General features: G+C 43.1%; 1 protein-coding gene across 20 annotated transcripts in view; it reads left to right on the top strand.

The window, feature by feature from the left end:
• LOC122872884 (nuclear factor 1 X-type-like) overlaps positions 1-18167 on the top strand; it is a 110780-nt gene that overhangs the window by 70404 nt on the left and 22209 nt on the right. For 10 of the 20 annotated variants that reach the window (XM_044188960.1, XM_044188958.1, XM_044188954.1 and 7 more), the window contains 4 exons: positions 16759-16821; positions 17118-17192; positions 17363-17486; positions 17972-18007. In XM_044188960.1, coding sequence (XP_044044895.1) covers positions 16759-16821; positions 17118-17192; positions 17363-17486; positions 17972-18007 — 298 coding nt within the window. The remainder of the gene's footprint in view (positions 1-16758; positions 16822-17117; positions 17193-17362; positions 17487-17971; positions 18008-18167) is intronic. The other 10 variants (XM_044188963.1, XM_044188957.1, XM_044188952.1 and 7 more) reach the window with 1 other exon arrangement.

Below are 18167 nucleotides of genomic sequence, written 5' to 3'. Positions count from 1 at the left end.
TGGTAACTTTTCCACATTAATTTCTGTCACAAGACTTTCAAGGCTTCTGGTCATCTCACTCATCCCCACAGCCATCTCTCTATCTGTCTGTCTCTTTTGTCTGTTGATCTCTCTCCCTGGTCTGTCCTCAGCCAACCCTGAACAGCTTTATGTGCTGGTTTGGTGGTTTTGGGAGCTGTTTTACTCAACATCAATCCAGGCCAGACAAGTAAAATGCCTTAAAATGACTGAAATCCCCCCAAAGCTGATAGTACAGGGATAGTACAGGCTTATGTGTTCCAGTGGGATCTAAAGGGAGTTAGATAGAGAGTTTTAGAGAGATAGAGAGAGTGGAGTTATTCCATTGTAGAATTCAATGAAAATTAACATACAAGAATCATATCACAAAACAAAGTATCTCAGAAACATAATGAAAGCAAGAGTGACAAAAGGTGGAAAAAAGACAGGAAAGAGTAAGATGGGGTAAGAGACAGAGAGAGGGTTCTGGTGAGAAATGAAAAGCACATTTTCATTATTTTATTCCGTCACAGTGACGTGCCATTCTTTCTCTCTCCATCGTTCCCTCCATCTATCTCCATGCTCTGACTCCCTGTATGTTTATTTTTTTCCCTTCCAACTTCTCTCACTCGTCCATCCATCTCTCCTTCCTCCCTCTCTCTGTCAGTTAGCTCATGTAAACTTTGCTTTCCCTCTTTGTTTTTCCAGGGGAAAGTGCCTCTGCTTTTGATTAAGCCCAGGGCCCCTCTTTAATACCATAACCCACCCCTCCTCCTCCTCCTCTTCCTCCTCCTCAACACACACACTGTACTATACCAACATCATACATCATATCTTGCTTTGCTGTTGAGCAGTAGAGTGGTTTGGCTTTTTGCAACCAGACACTGATTGACTGCCTATATGTCTCTCTAAAAAGAAGCCACCTTAGACGTGCTATGATATGTTTGTTTATATACAGTCTGAGAGATGAAGGAATACCCAGTTATCTGTGTGTTTGTATGTAGATGCTTGTACACTCAGAGACACACACAGGTGCTGGTTTGGGAGGTGGACAGCAGCGGCACCTGTCTGCCAGCTGTTTGTTGTCCCTTGGGGGGGTTTCAGCCGTCTGACTGACAGGTGAGGAGGCCCGGAGCTGAGAGCCACAACACAGCTGGCCTAGCCCAGATGCCGAGGAGAGACAAAAATCCTCTGTGTGTGTGTGTGTGTGTGTGTCTGCTTTTTTCAAGTTTTGAATAAGTAGGGGCTGTTGTTGGGGTGGGCTTGAATAAGTATTGTGAACAGGTGAAATTGACAGATGAAAACATGGCCCTCATTTCCTCTGCTCTTTGTTTCTGTCCTTTCTCTCATTTTCACTTTTTGTTATCTTCTAAATATCTCATAAAGCACTGCACTTTGTCATTCATCTTCTTCCTCTTACTCCACTCTTCATAATTTCATCTCTCCTCCGTATGTCACCCCTTTCTTCTCTCCACTTTCTCTTTTCTTCTTCTTCCTCTCTTTCCTTCTCCCTCCCTCCCTTCGTCCTTCCTCTCACTCCTGCTCTCCTTCCTTCCCTTGTTGCCTCTCTTTCTCCGGTTCCCTCCATCTCCCCTTTTCCACATAAAGCTGTTTTTCATAGAAGCCCATGCAGCCTGGAATAGCATTCCCCCGGGCGCTGCAGGGTGAAACACTAGACTTTTCTGAGCCCCAGCCAAACAGATGCTGGCTCTTGGAGTCCCACCAGAAACAAGCCTTCATGCTTCTCTCTTTTTCTCCCTTTCTCTCTCTCCCACCCTCTCTCTATCTTGTTTCTCTCTCTCTCTCTCACTTTCATGCTTTTTGTGTCTCCCTTTTCTGTCCCTGATTCCCGGTCTTTCTTCCTTGTCTCTCATTCTCCTGACACTTTCTCACACTCTCTTCTCTGTCTGACTCTCTCCCCTCCTCTCTGTCAAGGGCAACAACTTAGTGTCTTAATCTCTTTGCAGAGTGTCGTCCAAGCAGTGCGGTGTCTGGCCTCGAAAGTCTGTTCAGCCTCTGCTTCGTCAAACTTCCTCCATCAAAATCCCTTTGTCAGGTGCCCGTCGCTTTGTGCCTCCACTTTTGAGCAAAGGCCCTGTGCTTGGAAACAAGGGAATCAGTGGAAAAATGGGGCTTTTCTTTCTCTCTCGGTCTTACTTTCCTTTATCCAGCCTGAAGTCTATACTCCTACATTTTCCTTCCTGCCTTCTTGCTGTCTTTCCTTACAATTCTCAACCCACTTCATCCCTACTTTTTTATTTTATTTTGGCAGAACTTGCTAGCCTGCCCCCCTCTTTCACCCTCCCCATATAGCTCCTTCCTCTATTTCTTTTTCTCTCTGCCTTTCTTGCTTGCTCGCTCAGTCTTTAAATTTGCTTGAACCCAGGGACCCCGTCTGTTACGTAAATGGGTTAAACACAGACACACATGTGCTCACATACTGTATGTACACACTCATGCCTGCACATACAAACCCTCTTTTCACAACACATGCACACACACACACAAGCACACATAGTGTGCTATATGGCCAAACTTGGCTTTGCAGCTTTTGGCAGGCGTTCAACTCTCTCCCAGTCTCCACTATCGCTCACTAGCTGATGCAGTGTTTACATGAGCTGCCAGTCACAACCAAATCAAAAGCCTTTCCCTCTGAGCTAAGAACAGTTGGGGGCCAAGGAGGTATGCTGTGAGTGAGTATGTTAATACTGATTTGACTATAGCCATTTTGAGGGCTGAATGTAGCCGTTTGTGTAAGTGCTGCTGCTCTGCATCTACTCGACCTTAGTAAATCTAGGTCTTTAAAACAGGTTCTCTTCAGAGTGGAGCTGCATAATGACTTTTGACACTTTTTGAAAATACTCTGGGCTGATTGAAGGTACTTGATTTTTTACATAACCAAAATATTCAACAGCGCAAATTGGGAATTCTTCAGTGGCTTCAGCAATGTGAAAATTACTGATGCCTTGTTGATTTGAGTAACTTAATATCGATTATTGAATTATTATATATCTTGAACATTATACATTTGGTCCTGACAATATAGCCATTCATACTGAGAATGAACCATGTGAACCCAAGGGTATGTAAGCCTGTTATAAGGTTATGTAACATATTATGGTGGCTGCACCAGGCATTACATCACTGGTTAGATTACAGGGGATCAGGTCTGCTCACACACAACCTGTGCCCCAGCATACACACACAATGATTCCCATTTTATTGCTCTATATAGTGTGGATAATAGCTCATACGTCTGTTTAATGAATTCTGCTCATTTGGTGGAGAAAATAACAAGCAGTGGTATTAATGTTTTGTTTCTGTTTCTGTTCTCGTGTCCTGCGTTGGAATCCAAAATGAGTATCAGGTGTGTTTGTGGGAAGGCTCTACCTCTATGTTTTGGCAGGCTTTGGATGTGGGGTTACACTAAATTGAATTGATTAGGGTCATAGGCTGAAGCTAAGCAAAGCACTATTAATATGGATTAACTATACGGCACAGTCAAATACCATGGTCCAGTTTCCATGTGGCCAATCAGATATTGTGTGTGTCTTTGTGTGTAGCTTAGCTGGGGTCGAGCACAGAGATGATGTGTGGGGTGATTGTGGTAAGGAGGTGAATTAGGTTTAGAATTAGTGAGGAGACGTTAAGCGGGATGGGCTTACAGGCTAAGCGCTGCGATGTGGTGGGGGGGTGTGATCCTTATATAAACACTCATACACACACACGAACAGATACGCACAGCAAGATCAATCAGTAGATGAATGCCTATCTGCTCTCCATGTGAAAAGATTGAGATGAAGTCAGACAACAAGAGGAAAAGGATTACTATTGCAACAATACACCATCAGTAGGGTAAAACTAACTAAACTAAGAAAGAAATGGCTGAATAGGGCAGACAAACGAGGACAGACACCCACACACATACAAATGTTCAGTGTGTGCTGTTTTAGTGACTTGTGCTCTGTGGGTACACACATGCTTTGTCTGTGATCCAAACACTAAAAAGACTGTGGGCCTCTGTTGTCTGGCAGAAGCCTTGGAGTCGCCTGCTGTCCTCTGCCCAGACCGAGTGCTCTTTTCTGGGGACAGAGAGTGTGAGGATGGCAAAAGGTTATGAGAAGAAAATGTGTGTGTGTTCATATAAATTTACTGATAATAAACACACACCTCAATACGGCTCCCCAGTGAGTGCCTATACCACCAGACAGATGGTGGTCTGCTTTACTGTACATCGACATCCTGATTGGTTTATATAGTGGTCTGTGTTGGTGCCGTCACTTAGATGTGTGGACACCAAGCTGTTCGGAGCTGTCCTAGCTGCGAGGGTTACCACCATCGCCATTTGTTGGATTAGCTTGTTGACATTGTTTGTGCGTTGTTTTTTTACTCTGTGTCTTTCAATCTGTCCCCTCCCTAAGCTGTAATCCTTTCTTTTACTTTATTACTACTCAACATGTGTCGGTATGCATGTCTGTGAGTGTGATTATGTTTGTATATAAGATGCATGTTTAACAAGCAGTTTTCAAGATCAATATTCATCTCATATACACATACACACACACACACATATCCCTTTGAGTGATTTTGCTTGTAAATATTTTATCGTTTTACCCTTATTTTAATGGTATTTATGGGGTCACCTGTGTTTAGGTGATGCAGTTAGGAGGAATTTCCTGGTTGAATGTTTTGCTGAGAATCTTCCAGCCAGTTGTTCATTCATAGGCCACAGCACCAAAACCCTGTTTGATACATTTTCCTCTACATCCGTGCACACATAACATTAATTTTATCCGTGCAAAGATCACATCCAAAGAGACACTCAAAGCACATCCTCACAGGGTCACCCACTGATGATAAAGACTACTGGGCTGACTTCAGGCTGGCCGTCGCGCCTGGCTCCAGCTCCCTCACATGACCTCACCCTTTGCCCCTCACCACGCTCTCCATCTGCCCTCACCAGGCCACACAATGGACAAAGAGTGTGCGTGCGTGTGCTTATGTGAAAGTGTGTGAACATTACCAAGCGACATGTCATGTCTTTTGGAGCACTCTTTCATCTCTTACATGCATTGTATTTTGTGTGGTTGGAGTGCGTCCACCATGAGCCACACTTGATAAGATGGCAGTTCAGCTCCTGAGACCTGGCACTCAAGGGCACAAGTTCACAGTCTGCCTCTTCTGCCATTTACCTGCTAACTCCTCTCCTTTCTCTCTTTCGCCGCCCTCCCACATTCTTCCTACATGGTCTTTAATCCTCAGTCTGCGTAGCAACACACACACCAGCATACACACCAACACACTGATACAAATGCACACAACCGCCAAACACGAATGCATATTGACATGGCACAAAATGAGCGAACATCAACCCTTGTCAGCCTCGTCACACTTTGCTTTCATTGGCTCATACGATCTGACTTCATGGCTGTGATTGGCCAATATGTGTCCACACCCCTGTGTACACACAAACACACACACACACACACACACACATTCACACACTGTTTGCTCTACTTCCTGCGTTGAGCTGTCTGGCTGGCATCATCTCCAGATACAGTGCCAAAGGGTCAAAGTTAACCACCGCTTGGCAGCACTAACTCCATGTCCTTCCGCTCTTCTGTGGGTATGTGTGTGTGTGTTGTCAACGTGACAGCATGACCTCTTTGATCAAGTTTTCTCTCCTGGAGTTTTCCTCCATGTATATATACAATGTAATATACACAGCCTTTATATCCTTCACTGTTTTCACTCTACTCCTCTACTTGCCAACAGCTCCTTTCCTCCTCTCCTGCTAGCATCCCTGCTCCTCCTTTTGTTTTTATTCCCCACCACCCACCTCCCACCCTCCCTCTGTCCTCTTGGCACAGATTGACAGGATTGAGTCACTTGGATTGTTCGTTCTTCCCAGCGAGACACATATTGTGTCAGTGTCCAGCCCACTGAGTGCTGCACTGTATGCGTACAACCCAGCAGGGAGCAACAGTATCCAATACCTGCTGTATATAACTGCCTGTGTCACTGTGTATACTTTATTGAAAGTACACTGTTGCATTTTTTTAAATACATGACTTAATTCTTATTATATTGAAAAGTTTTCCAATAGAAAATAATTTTGTTTATGACTTGTATGCATTCCCAACAGAACAATCATTATTTTCAAATGCATTCAAATGGATGGATTCTCTCTTTACTTTCATCATTGCATTTCTCATGAGCAAAGAGCTTAAGAGATCCTCTGTAATTGGGTCTCTTGCTTTCCAGTGCAGCATATTCACCCAACTGACTTTTTGACGCATTGTTATGTTCATAAAGTGGCACATTTGCTCTGAATTTTCATTGAAGTGTTCCTCTGGAGAAAAAGACTTGGCTGCGGGAAGAATGTTTGTTATCACTGTTATCTCAGTGGTGCTTTTGGAGGAGTTGGCAACCTTGCTCAGTATCACTTTGTGGGTGTGTGTGCATGTGTGTGTGTCTGTGTTGAGGATGTTTTCTCACTCTTATCGACGTGTCCTTGGCTGTGCAAGTGCTCCAGCATTCTATTAGTCTAATTCACTTTCATTTATGTATCTTACAAGAAATGTAAAGAGCTTGGGAGATAAAAGTGAGGAAAAGAGTGCCAGTCTAAGAGGCATCAAAACAAATATAATGTTAAATAGGGAAGGCTATGGGCAGAAAGCAGGTGGTCTAAGTTGTTTAAAATTTTAAATGAACGATGTGCTGTAACCTGACTGCAGATGAATGCGGACAGAAAGAAAATATCAAGTATAATACAGAAAGAGAGAGAAATAAAGAGAAAGACAGTTCCAGCGCTAGAACATGGGAGAGGCTTACCTTAAAGCACCCCTCTGCTGGCCAGACAGGAAGTGTGTGTAACAGCCTCAGCACAAAGACCCACAGTGTGTATCTGGGCCAGCAGGAAGAGGGACCAAGGGAGGAGAAATCCAAGTCTCAACACAGGCCTTCCCTCACTCCTCAGCTCTATATTCAGCTCTGTACTATACTTTCTCTGCGACTTTTTCAGCTTTATTTTTGCAAAGCTGCACTCAACTGCTCTGCATAGTACTGGTTTCTTTTACGCCAATTCTCTTAAGCACTATGCTGTCTTTTATCTTTTTCCTGCTATACTCGCCACTACTGTCTTGTATTCCTCTTAAGAGTTTATCTGTAATAGATGGTGCTAGATATTGCAAAGCTTAACCTAAAGTCAATAGGTGCTGGTCAATGCTGACAGTGTCACACTACTGTACAGTTTTAATATGGCTTATTTTCATACTCTGCTGTGTCTCATACATTCTCCCAGACTCCCCTGTAATTTGTTTTCTCTCTGCTTTCTTTCCGCAAAGTTTTCTCACTCTTTTATTGCTGTTCTCTTCTGCCGCAAATATGCATTCTGTCACAGTGCTATGTTTTGTTGTTTGTTTTTTCATTTTCTGACTGTGTTCTGTTCTCTTGCAAATCTTCATTCCCCTGACTCACATATCTTTCTGTCTCTGCACTTTCTGGTAGGTTTGCCCTTCTCTAACTGCCTCTTTGTCTAACAGCGCTCAGCTCCTGATGTTGGAGAGTGTAAGGCATTTTGATTTGAAACACTTTACTTGAACACGATAGTATGCACGCTATGTGTTGGATCTTGCTATCTAAGGGCAAAATGCAGAAGGGATAAGCTCCTACTCACATCTCAATAATATTCACGGCTCCATATTTCACTTTGATTTTATTCACATCACATCTCTCTCCCTTTTCATCTTTTTGTCTCTCTTTCTCTCCATTCCTGGCCAGCTTCTTTCTACAGTCTAGAGAGTGAAGTCTGAGCTAGCTGAGACGCCTGGCCCAAGGCCTTGTTGCTTTATTTGCATTTCACCATGCTCTCTATGTGCCAGGAAAATGCCACCTGGTGGTGATAACCCCCTACTGCAGCCACCCATTCAGTGTGTGTCTCTCTGATGTTTGTATCTTGTGAGAGCCGCGTAGGTAGTGGCGAGAGTAAGTGTACCCCGACTGCCCCCCTTCTTCTCCTTCCCCAGTGTTCCCCTTCTCTTTCCCTTTCCGGCCTTTGTGCAGCTGTATTTATTTGGGCTGGAGCAGGGCTATGCAGAGACACTGGTTCTGACCACGCTTGGGCCCCCGCCCCAGTTGACGCCTTTAAGCTGAGTAGAAATGGAGGTTGACGGGTAATAATGCTGGTGTCAACACCACTTACAGGACAGTTATATCAGTATCAGCTCAGCAGGGGGACGTTCACACTCTGTTATGCTGGGTCGTGAACCGTGCTGGGGGCCTCAGCCTCAGCCACACACACACACACACACAAACACATGCAGTATGCTCGAGCCTCTGCTAATGAAAAAGCTTAGATGTACATGAATGCAAACTGCTCATACTCATATACAGTAATACAAATTTACACACACATGCACACAGGCTGAACACATTAATTCAGTGTACACTTTTTCCTAACATGTTCTTTTTAATATATTCACATTCACATCATTACATGTAAGTGTTACTAATTCTTCATGTGTTAAAGAGTTTCATTTCATTTTAATCAACTAAGTCAGGTACGCTTCATATCAGAACCTTGTCTGCTTTCTCTCCCTGACGTGTCAGTTGGAAGAGTACATTTGTGTAAGTGTGTGTGTGTGAGGCTGTGTGTGTGAGGCTGTGTGTCTTCTTGTGTCTGTTTTAGTGGGATTCTTGCTCCTTCAGCCCTAGCGGTCCTTCAGGACTTTGAGCGGCTATCCAAAAGCAAGTTTTGTCAGTATGACTCCAAAGCACAGAATCTTATTTACACTCGACTATCCATATTAATTATGAATCAGAGTTCTGTCAGAGGCCTCTGTGACTGCATTGCATTGCAATGATCACAGTAACTAAATGGGATGCTAACAGGGTTGCCTGTTGCACAAACTCCTATTATTGCTACCTAAAGGAAATTACAACATTGAATACACTTAAGCTTCTTGAGTTCCTACTACCTTCTTACATAAATTGTACCTGACTGCCACCAAACAGGAAATACCCAGAACATGGACTGCTGACACATAGTGTACCAGATGGATGGTTTCGAGTTTAGTCCTACACCAAAATCTTTGCATACATTCAAGCTAACCATAATATAAAGTCCTGTTTCACATGTATATGTAAGTTAATAATGTACTGACAGGCTCCTAAATACTGGCAATGTTAACACAATGCATTGTTTCACATGCTCTGATTTAAGGAAACAAGCCATGGCACGTGTGTGGATACTAAGTCCATGACTCATTTTCAGCTCAATACAGTAAAATGGTAGAGGAGGGCAGCATGAATGATACAAACATGTTAAGCCTTGATAAACTGGATTTTTTTTAACCATGTTAAAGAAAAAGAATAAAATGAAACTGATCTAATGGTGGAAGTTGAGTTTCAAACCTTTACTTCAAGCTTAACTTCATATCTCATCAATGGTGATGTCATGGGGACAGACAGCCTGAAGTAGAAGAACCCAGCAACAGAGAGGTTTATACAAACTTGTGAAACCAGCCCTAATTCATACACACACATAACAGTAGATTCACACATCCTGTACTTAAGTTCATAACTCTCACGGGAAGTAATTCTACACCCCTCTGACTAAGCATTTGGCATGCCACAAGTGAATGAGTTCACTCTTGATATGCAGAATATATCCACTCACTTTTAACCTTTTTAACAAAAATTTGAATTGCTTTTATTTGCCATTTTTACCACATACAGTAATGAAGAACTTAAAATTGGTGTAATTAGTATACCTTGGGTTTTGATGTTCTTACTCTTGGAATTTCCCAAAATTGATTTTTATAGGCCATTGAGTAGGCTAATTTAATCTAATCTACCTTTGGGGATACTACCGCTGGGCCTACAACCTAATAATTAGCCTAGCTTATATTGTAGCAGCTTGGGAATACCCTGGTGACTTAATAAAGCCAATATCTTTGGATAAAACATGTCTCAAGAAACAGTTCGGGACCCATTTTTAGGAGGTGCATGCAGCCGACTCTTGGGTCCCAACCCAGTGACGGAGAGACATTACAGAATACTGTGTAGCTGTGTCACACAGGTCCTCAGTAATCTGCACTGATGGAGCCAAGAGGTGATGGAGGGGTGAGGATAAGAGGATGAATGGAGAGAGGGAGAAACAACGGGAAGGAGTGAAAGAAGGAGGGGGGAATGTATGGGCATCCAGCCAGCCACATACCCCCCCACACCTCCACTCAGAACCCCAACCTCTCACTATAACCCACTCAACCCATTGCCTGCGAGTTCATGCATACTCTCGAGACCCATAACCCCCTCCTTTTCCCTCTCCCACTTTCTTTTGCTCCCTTTCCGATCCTCCATGCTCCCAGCCTTGTAATCCCCCTCTCCCTCCCCTCTCTGCTCCTCCCTCCATCCTTCCCCCTCACTCCTCTCTTCTCCTCCTCCCCTCCATCTCTCGCTTTCTTTCCATCCCTCCCCTCGTCTCTCAGCATCCCTCTCTCCTGGGTCTTCTTGCCGTGGCGTGGTGCTGTTGGCAGAGCGTGGGCGCAGGCGGCACACAGACGGGAGCACAGATGGGCAGCAAGCTGCGCAGGGCGGCCAGGCACACCTGCTCCACACACGAACACACACACAAACACACACATACAGAGCCCTACTCTGCCACCTCGCCACACAGCCTGCCTGCCTGGCACAGTGATACAGGGACACAAACACAAATACACACAGACACACGTGCATACATACATACTTACATACATTTATTTGTACATCAAATACATACAAAGAAATGTTTGTGCATACACAGATTTGTACTGCATACAATTGCATAGTATATATACTATCCAGTGTTTTCTATACACATTAATTAATTTCACTGTATAATTTTCATTTTCATATGACTCTTTAAGATTTCAAGGTTCCCTTCTAAGTAACTTAAGTTTTTTTTGCTTCTGACAAAGTAAACATTTAAAAAGGTCACATTCACACTTCTGGTTCACCACATGGGGAGGTGGTGAACACTTTTGGACCAAATTACTGCGCGTGCGCGCACACACACACACACACACACACACACACACACACACACACACACACACACACACACACACACACACACACACACACACACACACACACGCACGCATACATACACTAAACAGTAGCAATGATAAAGACTTCTTAACACTGAAACAGAAATATACCCTCATATGACACAGACTTAAATAATAAAAAAATCAAACAGAAAAAAAAATAAATATATAAATAAAGAAGAAAAAAAATAATAAAATAACGTCCAATAAAAGAGCTGAGTGAACATCTGTGTGGGATAGCCGGGGGGATTAGGAGGGTTTGGAACATTTTAAGCGCATTAAGGATTAAAAAAAGGTCAGAATGTTTAGCAACATACCGATAAACCTCTTAAGCGAAACCCAATTGGGAGGCTGTACCGCGTTATCCTGTGTTTTGGGGAGGAGAAGAGAGGAGAGGGGGAGAGTAGAGTTGACATTTGTTCCAGCAAGGAGGGGAATCTCCGTGAACCAACAGTCTGTACACATACATGTAGTTACACACATACGTGTGCGAACATATGGACACACGCTGGTTTGATGTGGCTACAGAGTACATTAGCTCACTTGTTGGTTTGTATATTGATGTTAGGAGCGTGCATGCCTGTACTGCGCAGACTCACAAATGACCAGCACTGTTTATGCATCTGTCAAACAGTGGTGTGCCACTGCGGAGCCCACTTGTCACTTCTTTCATTTTTGACCTTGACTTTTACTTTGGCTTTAACCCATGTTTGTAATCATCAGCTCGTACATTTCCACACTTGAAGAAATGCAATTTGTGCATTCCCAGTTTTGTCTGTTACTGTAGGGTGTGCAGGGCTTTTAGGTCATGTTTGAATTTGTTTTAATCTGGGCTTTTTTCAGCTGAGCTTTAGTTCCCTGCTTTGCGCTGCTCCGCTGGCTGTCTGCTTGCCACAAGGAGTGACAGGCTGGCAGCTCTGTCTGACCCCTATTACCAGTCGGTCAACAGCACAATCCAACAGGTCACAGAATGCAGTACAGATTGAATTGATGCAAAGGAAAGCCACAGAAATGTGTGCTGGATGTCAGAGAGATGGTAAGAGTTAAGCCACACAGTGATAGATGGAAAGATTGTGAGAGGGAGAGAGCAAACACAGCGGGGGGCACAGTACTGTATGTCAAGGCCATGATTACTGGGGTTATGTTGATTGTGGTGAGTGTCGTGAGATTTGCCCTGGAGCCTGTAGGGAAATTCTGCAATCAGCAACCAATGACAGCAGCATCATTAAGCTGCAGCCACAGAGAAACGCAACAGTTAGAAAACAGCCTCCTACACACACTCACCACAGTGTATCAACTTATTATGTGCTAAAGGGCTAACGTGTTAGCAAACATTTAGTCATCTTTGTTCCTACATGTCAAATTTAGGTCCAATATTAGCACAGGTCACCCTGTGACCTGCCAACCCGTACAAAATTATACAAACCTTTTCATCTTACTGGAATTGATTCTAACTTTCTTCACCAGCCACTCATTTACTTTTGCTCTACAGTACAGAAGTTTCACAAAAGCCTGAATTTTCACAGGATTTTCTTTCCTATTTATTTGTTGAAAATTTGCTTCTTACTTTTTACTTATTTACTTACTTTTGACCTCAGAATTCTCTCACTCACTGGAGGATGTTTTAGACTATTTTCACATTGGTGAAATCAAGTACAAGTGAGAAATTGAGTAAAAAGCTAAACTGTGAGTTGTATTTCAGTCTTAAAATCTGACTTGAATAATATTTTCAGCCAAGTTGGAGGGGAAAGCCCAGTTTCTGTTCATGACCGTGGCACACCATTGCCCCAGCTGTTACATCAAGATCAATCTCGGAACCCATCGGCGTGAACCCAAACATGATTGGTCAATACTACTCGGACTACAAATGGAAACCAGAATGCTTCCGATAACAAAATCTTGTCCCTTGCCTACAGATTCTGCATTCTTATGCAGATATCTGTTTATAGATAACGTCAAGATTGACTCATGCACTGAACAATGTAGAGTCAATATTGTCAATCCAGTGTCAAGTGGGACGGGGCTTTAAGAAGTTTAAAACCCGGTCGAGACAGGTGTAGATGGCGTACTCACAAAATCAGAACCTAAGTACAAATACTTTTATAAAGAGAAAAATCTTATATGTGATGATTACAGTGGTTGTCCAGTTTTATTTGCAACAATTGTGAAACATAGTTGGTAATCAGAAAATAAGCACAGTCCTATACATGCTTTTTGTTGGGTTTTTTTGTGTTTTTATCTGTGTGTAGTTGTTTTAAAATTCACTGGTTTGAGGGGGCTGCAGGGTAGACTGAAAGGTTTGAGGTTAGAGATGGGGTTGCTGGTGGTGGAGGTGGAGGGGCATCCAGGGGGCTGCAGGACTATGATTGGGGTTGCTGAAGGGAGGGCTTTGGGGGGCTGCGGTGGGAAGATAAGGGGCTGGATGTGTGGTTAGGAGGCTGGGAGGGGGGAGAGGGGGTTGTGGCTGCTGTTGTAGGCTGCAGCTGGCAGAGCGGTGATAACCAGCAACCAGACCTCCTCTGTCTTACCTCCTCTCCTCCTGTCCTCCTCACTCCTCTACCTAGCTATATGATGCACTGTTGAACTCAACAGTGGCACTGATTTCCAATGAATGATGTAGTGCTATGTTGTAAGCACAGTGTTAGTTGGCTAAAGAGCCTTGCACTCAGAAAACAAAAGCCAGAACTGTTGAAAGCTCCGGTATCTAGCTAGGTCATCTTATTGTACACTTTTCAGGACAGCTTTTTAAGAGGTGAAGAAACAGCACAGAACATATTAATAAACGTCTTCTCTTAGAAGGAAAAAGAAAAAAGTAGGAGTCATGTTATCTACTGTAAAACAACAACATGTATCCAAATGTCTTACGAATGCTGAGAGCTGATGTGGTCTGGCTAGTTGAGGCCTCAGGGTGATGTTGAGGACAGCTATCAGTGTCACTGCTACTGTACATATCTGCCTGACAGTCTCTTATCTACCAGCATAACATCTTGGGGTCATGACAGGCCAACAAAAGGTAATTTAAAGAACAGTAAGGGCAGGGTTTCCAAGTGCAGGGTTTTTCCAAAATGTGATATGTCCACATTGAAAAACAGTTGTTCTCTGTTACTTAGTAAGATATACAGTACATGATTACAAAGTAGGGGATATTATGGTATTGTAAAGAAAGGTCTCCAAATACAGATAACAGTGAGATAGTGGTTCCTTGGTGTCAATTACATAGTTCTCCATGGTGTCAATCCGGTATTATAAGAAGGCCTGAACTTGTTCTTTTAGTTAAAAAAAATATAAGATCCTGGGTTAATTTCTGTCCCGTCTATATGGCAGAATTTTGTAACATTTAGCAGGTACCAGAAACAAACTCAGGACTGATTAAAGTTTAATTTTGTAAGTTTCTTCACATTCAAAATAAACATAATTGAATATCAAGCTTGTTGTCATCTTAATGTTATTCGGTATGCATTAAAAGACAATCAACTGATTTTGTAACACAATGTAATTATGCTAAAATGATGAAGTTAGATGGCCTTGGCATTGGTTTTGTCAGCAGACAGATGCAATTGGACAAACACAATCCACATTTCATTATTGCAGAACATAGAGAAAGTCTGTGAAACACAGTACATTTGGTATTTTTGTGTTTCATTATGCTTCTTATAGATAGACATGATAATAAGATAATAAAAACCTAATAGATTTTACCTTAAAGTAGCAGATCTAGTACTACATCAACAGAAATCGCACAGTGGGAAGCATGCTTTGCATGCAAAGTCACTTTGGAAATTTGAACTTCCATCTGTGGTAGTACACTCCCTTGAAGTCTCGTGAAGGTTTGTGGCAGCAAAGCATATACTGTAACTTACGTATTAGACTATCAGCTATCTCTCAAGCTTACTGTACATACAGTAAGGTGGCTGTGTATCCAACCAGTGTATGTATGGTGTGAGAAATAGAGTGTTTACAATATTGTAGAGCCCTGTGGTGAAATACTGCACGACGGTAAAAAGTCCAGTGAAGTCAGGTTGTTTTTCAACAGCTTTCATTGGCCATCATATATGTTTACTCTGAATGTGTACCTCAATGTTTGTCCACGTATGAGTGTGTGTTCGAAATTGTCTGGGTGCGTGCACGGCGGGGGCGCAGCCTCGTATGTTTGGAGTGAGTGCCGTCAGTTAGCTGGAATGTGGCGCTACCGCCAATGCTAAGATGGCTGCCAAGCTCTAAGATGGCTGCCAGGATTACACCCAGCCAGTGAGAGACAGAGAAGAGAGAGAGATTCTGCATGAGAAAAGAAGGGGAAAAAGAAGCTCTCTTTCATTTCTGTGCTCTTTCTTTCTTTCATTCTCGCTCTAGTCTGTCTCGCCCCTCTCTCTGTGGATAAGCAGTGCTTCGTAGGCAGCGAGACAGGTCTGTTATTGTTTCTGCTCAGTAATCTGTGGCTTAGTGTGGCTGCAAGGCAAGTGCTGCTGGCAGGAGTCTATGTGCTCTGTTATCACCTACAGCCTGCAGATAAACACCTCCTTTAGCTAGCTTGCTAGCTAGCTACAGCCTAGCTAGGCCTGAATGGATGGCCAATAGCATTAGCCCCCCCCCACACCACACCAGTCCTGGAAATGGAGCTCAGTCTTGTTCACCAACCCCGACACGTGGTCACAAAGATTGAGGAAATACATACGGCTAGCTGCCCAGTGTGTTATATATCTATAAACAAATATGCATACACACACGACATCTTTTTTTCACCGCCCAGACAAGAATGCACCATCTTTAGACCAACTTTTTTCTGTACTCATGTTACAAAACCTCATCTTGCACTCTCCTCTTTCAGCATGCAGCTCCTCCAGGTCTAATTGTGGCCCTTTGTTGCCAAGACTTGGCATGTTTGTGTCTGCTCATGTGAGTGAAACCTCCATGGTTTCGTAGACCAGTCATAACAGGTGTGTGTTTGTGCAGATGTGTTTGTGTTGCTCTGCTGTCATTTCATCCCAAGAGGAAGAGTTTTGCCTCAACTTTAATATTCCTCAAATCCCTCGGGTCAGCCAGACTGGCATGGTCAGCCTTTTCATGGGGTCTGTGTATCTGTGTTTATGTATTTATGTGTGTGTTTCCATACAAGGATTATGGCATGTATTAAAGTATGAAACAAACATTAAAAAAAGAAACAGATTGAGAGAGAGAGTGTGCATGGTTGTGTGGGTGTGTGTTCGTGTGTGTGTGTGTGTGTGTGTGTAAGGTGCTCTGTTTACGCAGACTAAATCCCTACCAGCAAGAAGGTATTAAATAGGATTAGGGCGAAGGATATGATTGCGTGGTTAGATACTAAATGGCATAGCAGCACACTGTAAATCATTGCACCTTAAGTCAGGAGGGACAGAGGGAGATGGGAGATAACATTCTTAGACTGTCACAAAAAAATGTGTGAATTCACACACACACACACACACACACACATACACTCAAAAGATGTATACCATATCCTAGCACATACTGCAAGTCCCTCTTATTCCCTCTCACACCTCAAATATCACAGTCTTGGCAGCATGGATGCATAGCTATGATTCACCCAGACACTGTACACTTACCAGTATGTTTTTGATTACTTTTTTTAGCACACAAACCAGATCCTAAGCATTTGTCTTTCTCTACTCCCCCCGTCTCTGTTTCTGTGCAGAATCTGGACAATCAGACAGCTCCAGCCAACAAGGGGACACAGACATCAAACCACCGCCCAATGGTAGGTACACACACATCCGTGTCCAAACACTGTCAAATCAGCATACTAAAATTGATTCCATCATGCTTATCAGTCTTAACATTTTCCAATTATGGATCCAATTAGCAAACACGCTCCCACAGATGTTGATCCACAAACATAGTTGCAGATGGTCGCCCTCTCAAAGGGATGTGATTTTTAGGGTTTCTTCCAATTTTTTTTATTTTTTTTTCCTCCATGAATTTCTGCTGTTTTTGCTTTCGAGAGAAAGCTTTTGGGTGTGTGTGTAAGTGGTGATCACATCCTTTTCTGTACAGGGCACCTGAGTTTCCAGGACTGCTTCGTCACCTCAGGGGTGTGGAACGTGGCAGAGCTGGTCAGAGTGTCACAGAGTAAGTAGCAAAAATGCTACAAAAAAAAAACAATGATTATTTTCCTTTTTAGAAAATCTTTAGAATATACTGTATCTGGAATATACATATCATCTTAACTCATTCTTGCATATTTCCTTTTTTCCTTGCCTTTTTTCTTCCCCTCTTTCTTTTATTTTTCTCCCTGACAGCTCCTGTAGCCACGGCGTCAGGGCCTAACTTCTCACTGGCCGACCTGGACAGCAGTCCCAGCTACTACAACATCAACCAGGTGGCTCTGGGGCGACGCTCCCTCACCTCCCCTCCTTCCACCAGGTACACAGTCCCAACTATGATTCCACACGGAGATGTATGTTGCTCAGGAAACACCAGTGACCATTATACATGTCCAGCTGCCCACCATTAGTAGAGTCTCTTGTGGGTGAAGCCACCATGTGGCAGAAGTGTAGTGCTACCTTGGTATGTGATTCGCTGTGAAGCCAAGGGCAGACTGGAGGGAAGTGTGAAATCACAGTAATATCTGCCAACTGTATATCGCTTCTTATTGCAAGGATGACTTTATTGGCAAGTAAAGTACGCCATTTCATTGAGGTTTCTTCCTATAAATGGCATTTAGTACTGCAGTCCATTCTCAGTCTTGGAATCTGTCCTGAACCTCTTCGTATATGTGTTTGTGTCTCTCTGTTAGCTGCTTTCCTCTTTATGAATGTGTGATGGCTCTTTCTGCTTTTTCCTCTATTGTGTCTTTCTTAACTTGTCTCTTTCTCTCTTCTTACCTCTGTCATCTGCTGTCACTTTAGGTCTGAGGTGGAGTTGTACGCAAACCTTCCACGGAGGTAGTTATAAACACCTACAAAGACACAAACTAATGAGACACAGCCACTGAAAAACACACAGACGCACACACACACATAGAGAGAGAGTCTTACTGTGTGGCTGTCTCTGCTTCCTAACTTTTCTTCCTGTTTCCTTCTTTTTCATTCATAGTTCTGAGAT

Source organism: Siniperca chuatsi, linkage group LG3 (assembly GCF_020085105.1).
Source record: "Siniperca chuatsi isolate FFG_IHB_CAS linkage group LG3, ASM2008510v1, whole genome shotgun sequence".
Lineage (NCBI taxonomy): Eukaryota > Metazoa > Chordata > Actinopteri > Centrarchiformes > Sinipercidae > Siniperca > Siniperca chuatsi.
The sequence above is the reverse complement of the archived record's forward strand: the minus strand, read 5'-3'. Positions and strand labels throughout refer to the sequence as shown.